This window comes from Mya arenaria, chromosome 10 (assembly GCF_026914265.1).
Source record: "Mya arenaria isolate MELC-2E11 chromosome 10, ASM2691426v1".
NCBI lineage: Eukaryota > Metazoa > Mollusca > Bivalvia > Myida > Myidae > Mya > Mya arenaria.
The window spans coordinates 22,879,995-22,895,270 of record NC_069131.1 but is presented as its reverse complement, the minus strand read 5'-3'; the positions used below and the strand labels follow the sequence as shown (position 1 = coordinate 22,895,270).

At 35.9% G+C, this 15,276-nt stretch overlaps 1 protein-coding gene across 3 annotated transcripts in view; it reads right to left on the bottom strand.

Annotated features, from left to right (window-relative positions):
* Positions 1-11,321, bottom strand: part of LOC128206768 (uncharacterized) — a 46,995-nt gene extending 35,674 nt beyond the window's left edge. For 2 of the 3 annotated variants that reach the window (XM_052909457.1, XM_052909455.1), the window contains exons 1-3: positions 11,212-11,321; positions 1,471-1,655; positions 423-579 (exon numbers count right to left, since the gene is read on the bottom strand). In XM_052909457.1, the coding sequence (XP_052765417.1) occupies positions 423-579; positions 1,471-1,560 (247 nt within the window). In that variant the 5' untranslated portion in view covers positions 1,561-1,655; positions 11,212-11,321. The remainder of the gene's footprint in view (positions 1-422; positions 580-1,470; positions 1,656-11,211) is intronic. The other variant, XM_052909456.1, reaches the window with a different exon arrangement.
* Between the last annotated feature and the right edge of the window lie 3,955 nt (positions 11,322-15,276).

Below are 15,276 nucleotides of genomic sequence, written 5' to 3'. Positions count from 1 at the left end.
GTTTATGCCTCTTGAACTAATAAGTTTCCACTATTGCCCAACTAAAGAGTTTTTAAATGTTAAATATTGTGTAACTATAACTTGCAAACATCACAAAATTGTATTTTAAGAATTCATTTCAATTCCAAGACTTATTGAAAATTAAGCCATATAAAGTAACATTGACACCAGGTTTTGATATTATGAACTACCAAGACATCACTTTTGGAAGTTTACTCCAAAATAGTGGAAGTTTTTGTACTTGCAATGACTCAATTTTGGAAGTTTGAGCACATTTTAAGGGATTAACATACTTCCAAACTACCTTTAACGAAATCCCTGATTACTTGAACATAACCATGACTACCAGGCTATGACAATTTGCCAAAACTAAGTACAGAAACAAATTTTCCTAAATAGACGAAGCAAAACACGTATCTTACTTTTTAAACAAAACCCAAGGAAGGAGAACTTGAAATCTTCAAAGTCGTTGAGGAACGATTGGCCATAATCCGACCCAAGGTGGCTCAATGTACCATCTCCCATACTGGCTGTGAGGATGACAGACTGCTCATCTGTATGTTCTTCTAACTGTTTGACCTGGAAAAGTAAAGAAGGAATATTATAAAGCCATTTGTGTGAAACAAAATAATTATGAAAATTTAGAAAAATTCATGGGGGGGGGGGGGGGGGGGTCTACAATTTTGGTAAAAAAATTCAACATTTTGACTTAAATCCATTTTACCTAGAAATGATCAAGAATGCCTTAAAGAAATATAAAAGAGAAATAAATGTGACAAATTGATATTCTGAAAAAGAAACCAATTCTTACATTGTTTTTTTTCTTTAGGGATAAAACCTAGTTTCAGCATTCAGAATGGAGCTGAACTGCGACCCCAAATTGTTCGGAACAAAAACTGATGTCATATTACTCATTACATCGTTAAAGGTACAATGTCATGTTGCAATTCTTACTGATAATGATCTTAAGTATTTTTTTCTAGCAGGAAAAAAAGGCAAATGGCATTGCTTTGTAGTGTTGAACTCCTCGGCAGTTGAAACAGGTATGTCTGTTAAGCTATTTGTTACTGGAAAAGCATGTGATAAAATGAATCTGACACTTCATCACATAATAAACAATTTCATTCCACCTGTCCAGGAAAAAATGTAAGTAACAGCTTTCAAAAGGCTTGATTACTGAAACATTTCCTGAACTTGGCGAATAAAATTGTCTATAAATAATTTTTATGATGTCTCATGATGTCTTTTTTTTTATATATATTTTACACTGATTGAGAATTCAGTTTTAACGTCATCGTATTAGTCACCCTCATTGGCACAATGCTTAGCGAGTGTGTGGTCTTGTGTTGTAGGGGTAAACAAAGTACCTGGAGGAAACCCACTTGTAAGGCATGGTGGGCACAAGTTAAACCACAATTTCATGCACATGTACATGTAAAATAATACAGGAGGATTTCTTTGAAATCTTACCAGAAGCTGTATCTGTGCCTTTAAAACTGTTTTTAGGATGACTTTGTATCCTGGAATCTCCTTTATGACATCAAAATTTGGCGCCGCCATCGTGGTTCTATCTTGTAGCAATGTCTTAGTACAATATCATAGGACTTTGGACAAAGGAGATCATCTATCTAGTTGAAATTCCATGCAGGTGCTGCCTGAAACAAATGTGTAAATCGTAGATCATGGATCATCTCATTGTTCAATGATTGTGTAAATATCATTATGTAACAACAATGTGATTAAACACATGATTAGAACCAGAAAGAGGATTAATAAAGCTTTCAACTCTGATCATGTTCTGATATGGATCAAATTACAACGAGAGCCAAAATACTGTATACATGCAATGAGCAATGAAACTCATTGATACTTGAATTTATTAAATAGTCCAATGTTACAGTATAACACTCCACATTCACAGAATTTACATTTAATGTCATTAAAATTACTTATTGCCTCAAAATATTCTTATTTAATAATAAAATTTGTCATCTGACACTTTACACTTTTGAGAAAATTGGTCGTCAAGTTTCCATAAAAAATACAAAGAAAAGGGATTGTTATATATATTTATTAAAAAAACAACACATTTTGATTTTGTCTCTGGGAATTGTGAAAACTGAAGTGTTTTAAGACATTCTCACACAAACAAAGATTGGGCTCCTTATAGTTAACTTAGTGATATAAATATCTCATTAATCACAAAATTGCCGATAGAACATTATATGATCTGAGGCGACAGAATTGTTTTTGGAAATGTAAGATAAGTGTAAATCAATGCAATCTCCACTGATGATAGAGAAACTGCCATAAGTAATCAAACACTAACACCAAGATTTCTGGTATCAATAACAACACAACATTATGTATGTGTATGAGTACTGAAAAACAAAGTTATGCCTTCCTACCTACCATACTTAGGCTAAGGTCACAAATCCGAACACTTTTTGAGGTTTTTCACAGTTATCTTGGAGAGTTTTTGTTGTAGCAAGTTAAAATTGCGTATAAAACATCTTTGGTTAATGTGACAACACCTGTCAAAGTACAGATTCATGATCTCATCAATTTGTCGAAAATTGTTCAATTTATAGACAGTAAATCACCTTTAAATTTATGCTATGGAGGGCACAAATACCGAACACTTATTAATAATAAGTTTGCTATATTAAATAAACACTTAGCTGCAAAGTTATATACTGTTTCTGATGTTTTTCAAAACATGAAATTCAAATGTAAAGCGTGATTTCTATTTATAAATATCATAAATGTAGGTCAACATAACTGCAAAACCTAAAGATGCGTGTGCGCCCTCTGACGTCATTCCCCCGTGTGCTACATTTTGATCTTTAAGGTATAAACATTGAATGGCATTTTTTAGAAAAATACTCAACAAAACAAGATGAAACTTCGCAAATGTGACCAAGGCAAGCCTTTGTATTGATCTAGATCATCAAATAATCGATCACGGTAAACAAACGCGTGTTTAAGCTGGTGTTCGGGATTTGTGCCCTGTTCGGAAATGTACCGTCAACCAGTATTGTTTTTGGAAATGTTACTTAGTGGTAATGTTGAAAGAACTTTTTTGGGGCCTTAATGGTCATGTCCTGACATCATTTCCAAAAAATATGAAGAAGTATTAAGTAACTGAAAATGGTCAGTTTATATATGTATACAAAATTACTGAGAATTGCTTTAAGATGAAATGATAAAACCATAATAGATAAGTATAATCAGTGACTTCCCTTCCGTTCAAAGACAATAAATGATAAGTGTGAAAAGCATCAGTGTAAACATAATTTCCATAAAAAAATTCCAAAGCATATTTGTAACAAAAGTCACAAGGTGACAATCATGCTAGTACTTGCTTTAATATTTAATTCAGGGGGTCGTTTCCGTAAAGGATTTTAGTCATAACTTCAATTATCTTAAATCTGTATATACGCCACAAATGGCAACACAGTCTGTCTTTGATAAGTTTTTATTTTTCATTTTATTTTCATTTTTAATACTGGCTTAACGGCTTAGCCAATATAAAGTGGACACTTGTGTTGCACGAAGGTCAATTTTTAAAGTATTTCAAATCGTTAAAACTCAATATGAGTTTGCAAGCTTAATGCCTCGAGCATTATGTTCTAAAACTGTTCTTTTGTAGCAGACCTGATAAAAAAGTTACAGACTGATATATACAAGTGGACGTGTAGGCCTACGGACTATACATATTGAAGCATTAACATGTTTTGTTTGGAAAGTAGATGCAACCTTCCTACCTTCTTTTTGCTCATAAAGTACTGGTAATGTGTCAACATTAAACATTTGAGCCAAAAATTTGATTCTGAAACAAATGAAAATATTTATATGTGTAGGATTGCAAGAACCATTAAAAGCAGAAAAGAAGTCACACTTATATTTAGCAGAATCATTTAGATAACAGATCAATATAATCAAATTTCCTTTAAGATCAAACATATAGGTGTCGTTTGTTTGCATACAAAGTCTTGAATGACTTACACTTCATTTTTTTTTTAAGCTTGAATCACAAATTTAGGCTACAGAGGGGCTATGGACTATACAAACACAGTAATCATGTAAAACCATTCTGGAAACATCATTATATGTTTGCATTATACAGCAAAAGTATCATCTTTTACCAACTGATCGTCCCCTGGCCCTATCATCCCTTGGACATTTACCTCAACACAATGTAATTCATGACACTCTTTATTCCAAAACATGGAAACAACCAGCGAAATAAGTCATTTCCTGACAGGAAAACTATTTTAAGTGCTTGTAGCACTACATCTCCAACTTAAAAAAATTGCTATTAACAGTCAAACTTGCAAAAACAAAAGTAGATGTAAAGAAATAGTAACAGAAGTTTTTTAGCTTGCATTTATACTTGTTACGAAGGGGCTACGGACTATACAGGCTAGGTTCGCATGTGCCTAATTATGTGTTTACTTAATATCAAAAGGTTAAAAGTTGAAGTAAATTGAAACATTAAATGTTCAAAAGTGTATAATAGCATGATATAGTATTTTACCTGTTGAAACAGTGCTTTCAGGGAAATGCACAGAACTGTTTCACAAATGACCATTTCTCAGAAAATTATCTCATAAATTGACAGAACTGAGACACATTTAAAAGCATCAAAGATTAACCAATGTTTGATTTAATTTGTGTTAATAATGTTTTCATACCAATATATACTTTTTTTACATAAATATTATAACATTAGATTAAGTTGTATATTGAATACCAATCCTGACTAATATTTGATTGGGCTATCATATGTCATTATCTGCTTTGTATCTTTGTGCCCTAACATGTATATGTTAAGAAATCTCTTGGCATCAATATAAGTGAAGTATTCCATTTATGTGCAAATTTCAAACTATTTAAACTGGTATTTCATTTTCAGTGTTTTTTTAACTATTAAAGATGCATTCTCCATATAAAGAAAGCCACTGTAAATTCATTCAAATGGAGAAGATTCATTAAGGCTTTTTTGCCCCGCAAAAGTTTCAAAAAATAAATGCCAAAATGTTGCTTGATCTATATGTTTAAATTAAATATAAACCTTAATTAATGCAAAGATTATAAATATTATCTCTTTCACCAAACAATTAAGAAATACTTGATGAAAAATGGGTACATATTGTAAAGAAACGGCAAAGTTGCCATTTATCACAGTTATGTTCTTTTCGGAATGTCGGAGTAACCGCATCTGTAGTGTTTCCCATGAAATTTATTTGGTTTAAATATCTTTACATGTGGGAATTTCTACCAAATTCATTTTAGTCACAAATTTATTTAGAATGACTCAAATGGAATATCGTCATTGTTCACATGTTATACCAATTAATGATCAAGTCTTTGCAATTTGTTTGGTAAAATAGAACACACTACTATTTTATGCTAAAAATTGTGTTATTCTGTGCTTGAAAATAAATTATAACAAGAGTGACACTCACAAAATACGCCCATCAATAATTTCTTGGATTCTAAAACAGAAAAGGCTCCTGAAAATCGTGTCTATAGATATAGACGATTAATCCCAAATCATGCCCAAAGACGATCAACGTGTTCAGGATTTGAAAAACAACATTCATGTAAAAATCGTCTCCAAGAGATGATTCATCCTTAATCGTACCCAAGAGACAATCAGTGTGTACTTGGCAAAGCATTTATACGGGCAAACATTCTTGGTAAAGATTTTATAGCTACAAACATTTTCAGCAAGTTTGGTGAAGGTCAGATGAGAATTGTTCAAGTTAGAGAGTAGACAAAGCTTAAATGGCAAGGGCAGTAATCCTGAAGTGCTTCGGGGCATTTGGCTGATTATCATACTTGACCGATTTATTTTACCAACAAATATTTTCAGCAAGTTTGGTGAAGATCAGATGATAACTGTTCAAATTAGACAGTGGACAAAGCAAAAATGGCAAATTTTGACCAATTCAAGGGCCATAATCCTGAAGAGCCTGGCTGGTTATAGAAATTTGCCAAGAATATATACCAACAAACATTTAAAGTAGCAAGTTTGGTGAAATTCGGATAAAAACTGTTCAAGTTTGAGAGTAGACAAAGCTAAAATGGCCAATTTTGATAAATTCAGGGGGCCATAACTCTGGAGTGCCTAAAGCGATTAGGCTGGCTATCGAACTTGACCTAGATATTTCACCAACAAACACTTTCATGAAGTTTGGTGGAAATTGGATGAGAAATGTTCAAGTTAGAGAGCAGACAAAGCTAAAATGGACAATTTTGACAAATTCAGGGGGCCATAACTCTGGAGTGCCTAAAGCGATTTGGCTGGTTATTGAACTTGACCGAGATATTTCACCAACAAACACTTTCATGACGTTTGGTGGAAATTGGATGAGAAATGATCAAGTTAGAGAGCGGACAAAGCTAAAATGGCCAATTTTGATAAATTCAGGGGGCCATAACTATGGAGTGCCTAAAGCGATTAGGCTGGTTATCGAACTTGACCTAGATATTTCACCAACAAACACTTTCATGAAGTTTGGTGGAAATTGGATGAGAAATGTTCAAGTTAGAGAGCGGACAAAGCTAAAATGGACAATTTTGACAAATTCAGGGGGCCATAACTCTGGAGTGCCTAAAGCGATTTGGCTGGTTATTGAACTTGACCGAGATATTTCACCAACAAACACTTTCATGACGTTTGGTGGAAATTGGATGAGAAATGATCAAGTTAGAGAGCGGACAAAGCTAAAATGGCCAATTTTGACAAATTCAGGGGGCCATAACTCTGGAGTGCCTAAAGCGATTTGGCTGGTTATCGAACTTGACCTAGATATTTCACCAACAAACACTTTCATGAAGTTTGGTGGAAATTGGATGAGAAATGTTCAAGTTAGAGAGCGGACAACATTGTGGAGCCGCCCGCCCGCCCGCCGCCCGCCCGCCATGGGTGTTCCCATAATACGGCCATCGTAAGATGGGCGTATAAAAAGCACTAGTGACTATATAGAATAACACAACTTTAAGCATGAAATAATACATGATGTATCAATACCTATTATTGGTTTCTTATAATTATCCAAATTATACACATGTTAACAGCAATAACAAGAGTGACACTCACAAAATACGCCCATCAATAATTTCTTGGATTCTAAGACAACTTACTGTCACAGAGATGATTCATCCTTAATCGTGAAAAGAGACAATCAGTGTGTACTTGGCAAAGCATTTATACCGGCAAATATTCTTGGTAAAGATTTTATAGCTACAAACATTTTCAGCAAGTTTGGTGAAGGTCAGATGAGAATTGTTCAAGTTAGAGAGTAGACAAAGCTTAAATGGCAAGGGCAGTAATCCTGAAGTGCTTCGGGGCATTTGGCTGATTATCATACTTGACCGATTTATTTTACCAACAAATATTTTCAGCAAGTTTGGTGAAGATCAGATGATAACTGTTCAAATTAGACAGTGGACAAAGCAAAAATGGCAAATTTTGACCAATTCAAGGGCCATAATCCTGAAGAGCCTGGCTGGTTATAGAACTTTGCCAAGAATATATACCAACAAACATTTATAGTAGCAAGTTTGGTGAAATTCGGATAAAAACTGTTCAAGTTTGAGAGTAGACAAAGCTAAAATGGCCAATTTTGATAAATTCAGGGGGCCATAACTCTGGAGTGCCTAAAGCGATTAGGCTGGTTATCGAACTTGACCTAGATATTTCACCAACAAACACTTTCATGAAGTTTGGTGGAAATTGGATGAGAAATGTTCAAGTTAGAGAGCGGACAAAGCTAAAATGGACAATTTTGACAAATTCAGGGGGCCATAACTCTGGAGTGCCTAAAGCAATTTGGCTGGTTATTGAACTTGACCGAGATATTTCACCAACAAACACTTTCATGACGTTTGGTGGAAATTGGATGAGAAATGATCAAGTTAGAGAGCGGACAAAGCTAAAATGGCCAATTTTGACAAATTCAGGGGGCCATAACTCTGGAGTGCCTAAAGCAATTTGGCTGGTTATCGGACTTGACCTAGATATTTCACCAACAAACACTTTCATGAAGTTTGGTGGTAATTGGATGAGAAATGTTCAAGTTAGAGAGCGGACAACATTGTGGAGCCGCCCGCCCACCCGCCCAATTTTGACAAATTCAGGGGACCATAACTCTGGAGTGCCTAGAGCGATTTGGCTGGTTATCGAACTTGACCTAGATATTTCACCAACAAACACTTTTCATGAAGTTTGGTGGAAATTGAATGAGAAATGTTCAAGTTAGAGAGCGGACAACATTGTGGAGACGCCCGCCCGCCCGCCATGGGTGTTCCCATAATACGGCCATCGTAAGATGGGTGTATAAAAAGCTAACAACACACTAACTGATTAAATTTGCATTGTTTAATGCTCATAAATTTATCACTTTTAAAAAAAATTGTTGCGCGATTGCGAAGCTGTAATTGAGCCTCTGCCTACATACCCTTTTGATTTCATGCGAAACTTCCCGGTTAAACATTCATTAACAAGCTAGATATCGCACACACGCAGACCCCTAAGTACTTTATACGTAAAACAACCAAGTGCATTTGCAGTTCTTGAATAAACATTGACTGTTGATTGATATTATGTTAGTACATATACATACAATCAACCTAACTGATGTTGAAGGTCCACATGCACAGTATGAAGTACAAAACATGGAACAGAATGAGAACGAATACAAAAAAGTCTTTTAAATACTGACATCAAGTAGATAATTATGACATAAAAGCAGTATAGTCCGTAGCCCCTTAACTATCATTTAATTGTGTTTATACTTATGTCGAACAGATTATAACTGAACACCAAAAAAATTGAATAATATCAATATGAGGCTATTAAACAACATTGAAATTACATTGTAACACCATTATATTGCACTGAATGCATCTTAAACACAACTGATTGTAATATGCTCTGTATTTACGGATTCAAACCTTCATTATGTACATATATTTAAGACAAGTTCTTATTTCTATTCTCCCTTAAACAATGTTTGCTTTCATTTTACACTCATGATTTTGTTTTATTAAAAGCTAGATGTAATTATGATCTGACCTTTCAATTTAAAAATAATTTTGAGGGGGGCTACAGACTATACAGGACTACGGACAAAATAGTTTTGACTGTTGATTCTTCATTCAGTATGCTAGCTGCTAAATATTTTTGTGAAAGTAAGGGTGAAAATAGGAAAATGTATAACAAGTGTACACATTCACAATTTTCCACATATCTTCATCAATTATTGTACAATTTTCATTCTGTAGAAAGTAGTGTTAATAAGAATGGTATCCTTAATTGGATAACATTATTTTAGCAATGTATCCAAGATTGCCTTTGTAAGCTGTATGTTTAAACAATGGCTATTTTTTGGTGCAACAGCATAACATCAAAAATATGGCCATTTCCGGACCTTTCAAACGGTATATTTGGAAAACCATTGAGTAAACATATATAAAACTATATATTGCTGGAAAGGTCTTATCGAGTACTATCAAAATACACTAAAGTGTCAAAGATCTTATGTAAATGAAAGCCAAAAGCAGCATATAACATTGGAAAAGTTAAATGTCCACTTTATCTTAGCTAAGCCGTTAAGTTCAATTAACTCAAATACATTGTATTTAGCGTATGAATGAAACTATGACACTAGGATAATTTCTGTTTGCAATTTTGTCACAATTGGTGACAATGGCGAATGCCAGCAGAAAGCCCGAGTCCCTTTAATTTTAAACACACACACACACATGGGATTTTCTTCTTCTTTTTTTATTTTTGTTATAGGATGGGGGGCGGCTATAGGCACATTGAATGCTTTTGTTTACATTCTGTTTCCTTGTTTAGATGTGTGTGGTTGTATGGGGCACTTAGTTAAGAAAGTTGTGCAGGCCTCCTAAGTGCACCCCCATCTAGTAGTCTAAAATAATAGACGTGTTATACAGGATTCTTCAAATCCCTAACGTCTAAACAGATTGGTGCAAAAACCAGTTTTTTTTTAAAAATATTGAAATTGTATTTAGAGAAGTATTTTATGTTTGAAATAGATAATAAAGCAGGGTTCTCAATAAGTTTCGGTTGAACCGTCTCAAATAGGAAAGTAACTGAACAGCTACTACTTATTCTACTTAAAATTCAATTGTTTTTCCGGATTTGAACCAGCCCAATTGCCATTTGAACTGTCCATTTTGGACGGCAACCAGTTCTTATTGAGAACACTGATAAAGGGTTATATTCATATTTTACTATGTACTGGTAAGTGCAAAGATTATTTGCACAAAACAAGCTTTAAATGTATTAAAACACAGGATTTCTTTTTCCAATAAAAGGAAAGTTGACTGACACAGACAACAAATATGCAAATCATAACAACTCGACCATCTCTGACAAACTTCGAAGTAGACCACGTAAATACAATCGTAACAACTTGGCCATCTCCAAGGTGTTCTGATTGTTGTAAAACAGTAAACCTTGCAGGTGCCCTTCATGTTTATATATATATATCGTTATGTTTTGTCAGTATGAAATGAAAAAAACACATCAAACTCATAATTATTTGTTGGATATTTATTTTTTGTGTACGGAACTAATATAAAATAACATCTGGTCATATTTCTTGTTTATATGATATTTTATTGAAGCAATATGCTAATAACCCGGAATCCCTGTCGGAATAACAACCCACTTTTGGTACAAAACAATTTGTACGTGAAGGATTTGCCATATCAAAAATCGTAAAAAATCTGTCAACGTACAATTATTTGGACTACCCCATAGATCTAACTGTTACTAAATCCTGGATCCTTATTTTATATTCACCGTACAGTTCTGGCTACCAAAACTGCAGATATTTATTATTTTGATGTTTACTACACACATGTACAATACAGTATGTCTTTGTTATAAAATAGGAATACAATAAAAATACCTAGAAAAGTTATTGGATCAACTTCCTGTGATCGTGTTAAAGTGTGTCACCAGGTCAGTGTGTTAACCATTTATATCCATTGTTTAAATATGTTCTATATAAGAAGATCGTGTCCGTTTGCAGCATAAGAACCTATACACAGATGCTCCGTGTTTATCTTAAATCAAATTTAATGATCTTGAGTAGCTGCACAAGAAACTGCAAACATATTGACTGAGATTCGATTCTTAATCTTTCATCCGATATAATGTCTTACCTTATTATGTTGTCTTATGCTGAGAATTATCTCAACTGGTTCTCTATCATGGTCGCCGCCTAATTATGCTAGCATAAGTTCAACATGGCATTTTTGATGGTGAGGAGGCGAATGTTCAAATCCGAATAATACTTTTCTTTAGTATTTCCCGTATAACTAGCGTACCACGCTGTTTACACACCACTTATTATTTTACATGTTACACGTAGAATTTAATTATAAAATTTGTACATTACATAATTTCCAAACTGTACCGGATATTTGATAATTGGGAAAGTATTTATTGCACAAATATAATATTGTTTCTTGCCGGCGTGGTTGGGTCCGGACAGCCGACCATAGCTACATGTATAACAGCGGTAGATCCAGGATTTGACGTTAGAGGGAGCGTAAATAACTTAAGGGGCGTAAAACTTTGACTTGCGCCAAGCCCTAAAAAAACTAAATGTGTTTGGTTTTAAACGATTTGGGGTGGGTGCCCCCCCCAAAAAAAAAAACCAAAAAAAAAACCGCTAGTATATTAATATTAGGAACCACGAGTTGGTGTCTAGTCGGCATTTCGTACCCTGATACCCGTTGTTGTTGTTGGGTTTATAAAGGTCTGCCTATGGCTGCATTATGGCTTGACCCCGTCACATCCCCTAGTGTGACTGAAACATATTTGTGAGACCAAAGGGGGAGTTTTATTCCCACCGTTTTGTGGGATATTCGCCAAAACGAGTAATTTTGAACACCAAATGCCGCGGGCCCTACGATGAATGACACCTAGAGTGGTCCCACAGCACTGACTATTGGATATGATTTTATTTTTCCTGGTACCCTTTCATTTTCAGCCCACTTGTGCCCTTCGGTTTGTAATTTCCTAACCTTCCGTCGGTCACTTTGTACCCTACTGATCGATCAATAGTTTTATCCTGACAAGGTTTAATTAGCACAGTAATATATATCATGAGGTGCTAACTGAGCCTGCATATGGTACGCATAACGATAATTTGGACGGAAGTTCGGGCACACAGTTTGACATATAAATCGAGTAGCCAAACAGTATTTTAACGAAGATGACATGAATAAGCAAAAATGATGCCGGTCTAGATCGACTCGATCATTTATTTTTATTTGAGAACATTTTTTTTAAATCAAAGCTTAAAATAATTCAATTTCCAATGGCGTAACAATTATGATTTCGGGCAAAATAAAGCATTTTTGACACATTTGTAAATAATGATAACTGCAAAGCTCTTATTTGAACTGTTGGTGAAGTCTGCTGGCGAAGAAATTGAATGAACCCTGTTTTATTTATTTGAGTTTATCAGGGTCGTCCAGCGCCTTTTATGGCTTGAACCCGCCATGACACCATCACGACTTATATTTTGTTTAAATGCCATTAGTGATATGATCATGGTGCGACAACTTAGCTCTTTGTGAAGAGACCTCTTGGTTCTTAAAGGCGCGTACTATAGGTTGATGAAGATTTTTTTTTCATTTCAATGCATTACAATGTTTAACTCATTTGACTTAAATGGTAAAACAAAAAAAAGCATATGTTTTAAGTAAGATAAAAAAGAAATAGCCAATACACGGAATACTTCCTGCTTTTAACCAGTACTGAGTACACCATTTTGCTCAGTACTACCCTTTTAATGCCGAGCGCTAGGCAATGGATCGAGATGCTCCCATTGTTTAACGTAGTACGTTTTGATGCGGCCGGGAACTGTACCCTGCCGGAATCAGGTTTAAATTAGGTTGATTTGATTGGATAGGGATTCACATGCCAGTCAATCCACAAACGATTCCTATAGTTCATTGAATGTCTGGCAGGTGAAACCCTAGCTGACCACCCCTGTTTTGTGGCCTGTTTACAAAGCAGAGTACATTCCATTACAGCTCAAGGCTATGACAGAAGCACGTTACGTCACATATCCTTTCCTGTATCAAAGAAGGTTTTAAACTAACTTGTTTTGTTACAACATCAAAGAATATATATATTTTCCTGTATCACAGTAGGTTTCAATATAGGTTATTTATAGTGAAAGCAAAGATTTGATGTCATGTCATGTCTCAAACACTGTTTTAAGGAAAATAATATTATCACTTCGTTCTACTTTCAAAACAGTGTTAGACTACAGTCACACCGAAGCTGGACCGTACACGGAGCTGTCCGGATTAACACGGAACACTCCGGAGCAAGAGAAAAATTGATCATGGTAGTTATGGCTGGAATTGAGTCAACGGTCCCTCGACGGTCGTAAAACATCGTCAGCAGTCGGGACCAAACACGCCCAATAACAAAACGGATGAAGATGGGGCCAACACGGAGCCTACCCGGAGTTCCCCGATACCAACACGGCATCCGTGTCCATCTGTGCTTGGTGTGGCATGAACCGTGTATGGTCCGTGGTGCTTTGGGGATGGTCCGTGTTCCAACACGACTTGACGAATCGCCTAGGATCAACATGGTGCCACTCAGACCTTTCTGGAACCAACATGGTCGCTACAAGGAACGTCTCGGACTTACCTGGATGGAAAAATCCTCCTGGACGGTCCCGGATGACTACGGCATTTTTAAACAGTTTAGACCATCCAGGATCATGCTGGTTAATTGACCCGGATAAGCCCGGACCCAACGCGGATCCAACACGGATCTGACCCCGGATCGGCCAAATTTCAGTCCCTGACGCTCCGCTCCGGTCCAGTATGGGAGGTCGGTGTTATTGGGGCTTTAAGAGCATATTATTCAAAAAGCACACGTCGGACTAAAATACACACAAGACAGAATAAAAATGATTGTTCAACACAGGAGTCAGACTAGCGCTCGTTCGTCTTCTCAGTTGACCAAAGGGCAGTCGACCGACCAGTTTTAAATTATGGCCTTTGCTACACTTATTGCCTTGACCTGTTGGTACGTATAATACCAGACTGTCTTTAAAGGATAAAATCATCGAACTACGACGAATTTGTAGCGGCATACATACATGTATGTAAATGTATGACATTTGAAATATAGATTCATGACACGAACAGGTTTAGATTGTAATTTGAATGTTGATTTGATTTTCAAAAAGTTATTTTCTAGAGCGAACAAACGACCTCTCACCATTCGGAAATCCTCGCCCATTTTCCATCGAAAACAACCTCGGTTGTATGCCGGTTCATCAAAAGAAGTAGTTAAAAAAATAGTGTTAATTAATTGTAGTATGTTAACGTGTATTTTGTTTAAAGTTTAAAATGATTGCCAGTGAAGTGAAATATTGCATAAATAATTACGAATCCCAAGAGTAAAGTCATTAAATTTAACTGCTGAATTGAGTTTACTACGCGATCTACTTGCAGCGTAGTTAAAATGTAAAGATTTCGGACATTGCAAACCGTTCATATACATCCGCGGTTGTTTTCGATTCAAAACGGACGAGTAGTTCCGAATGACCTCTCACATGTTTTATTCTCATACTATATTGTATGGGACGAGAGTATATCGTGTGTTGTGGTTGGGGAGGGTTAACCTACTAAATAATTACCGGAAAACTATAGGGGCTAGGGTTTATATACTATATTGTATGGAAGGGGATTATATCGTGTGTGGGTTGGGGATGGATGGAGAATATTGGGGAAGCTGGATGGAGGCTATAAAGGGTCTCAAATGCTCCAGCTTATTAGCGAAACACACTTTAACTGTCTCTATCATGTACAGTATTGTGCACGAAGGGGAGGGGTGGGTCATACTATATTGTGTGGGACGAGGGTATATCGTGTGTTCATATACAGCATTGCGTGCAAGGGTGGTGGTGGTGGTGGTGGTGGTGGCTGAGTCTCATACTATATCATACCGTGGGTAGTATATCGGGTGTGGGCGGGGTGGGTGGGGAGTGTTGTGGAAGCTGGAGGGTGTGGGGGAGTTATAAAAAGTTCACAAATGCATCAGCTTATCGCCGAAAAAAACTCTTAAATTTTCCCTATCATTTACAGTATTGTGCGCGAGGAGTGGGGGTGGCTGAGGCGCATACATGAACTATAGTGTATGGGACGGGGGTATATCGTGTGGGACGTTGGTGTGGAAGCCTTTAGAAA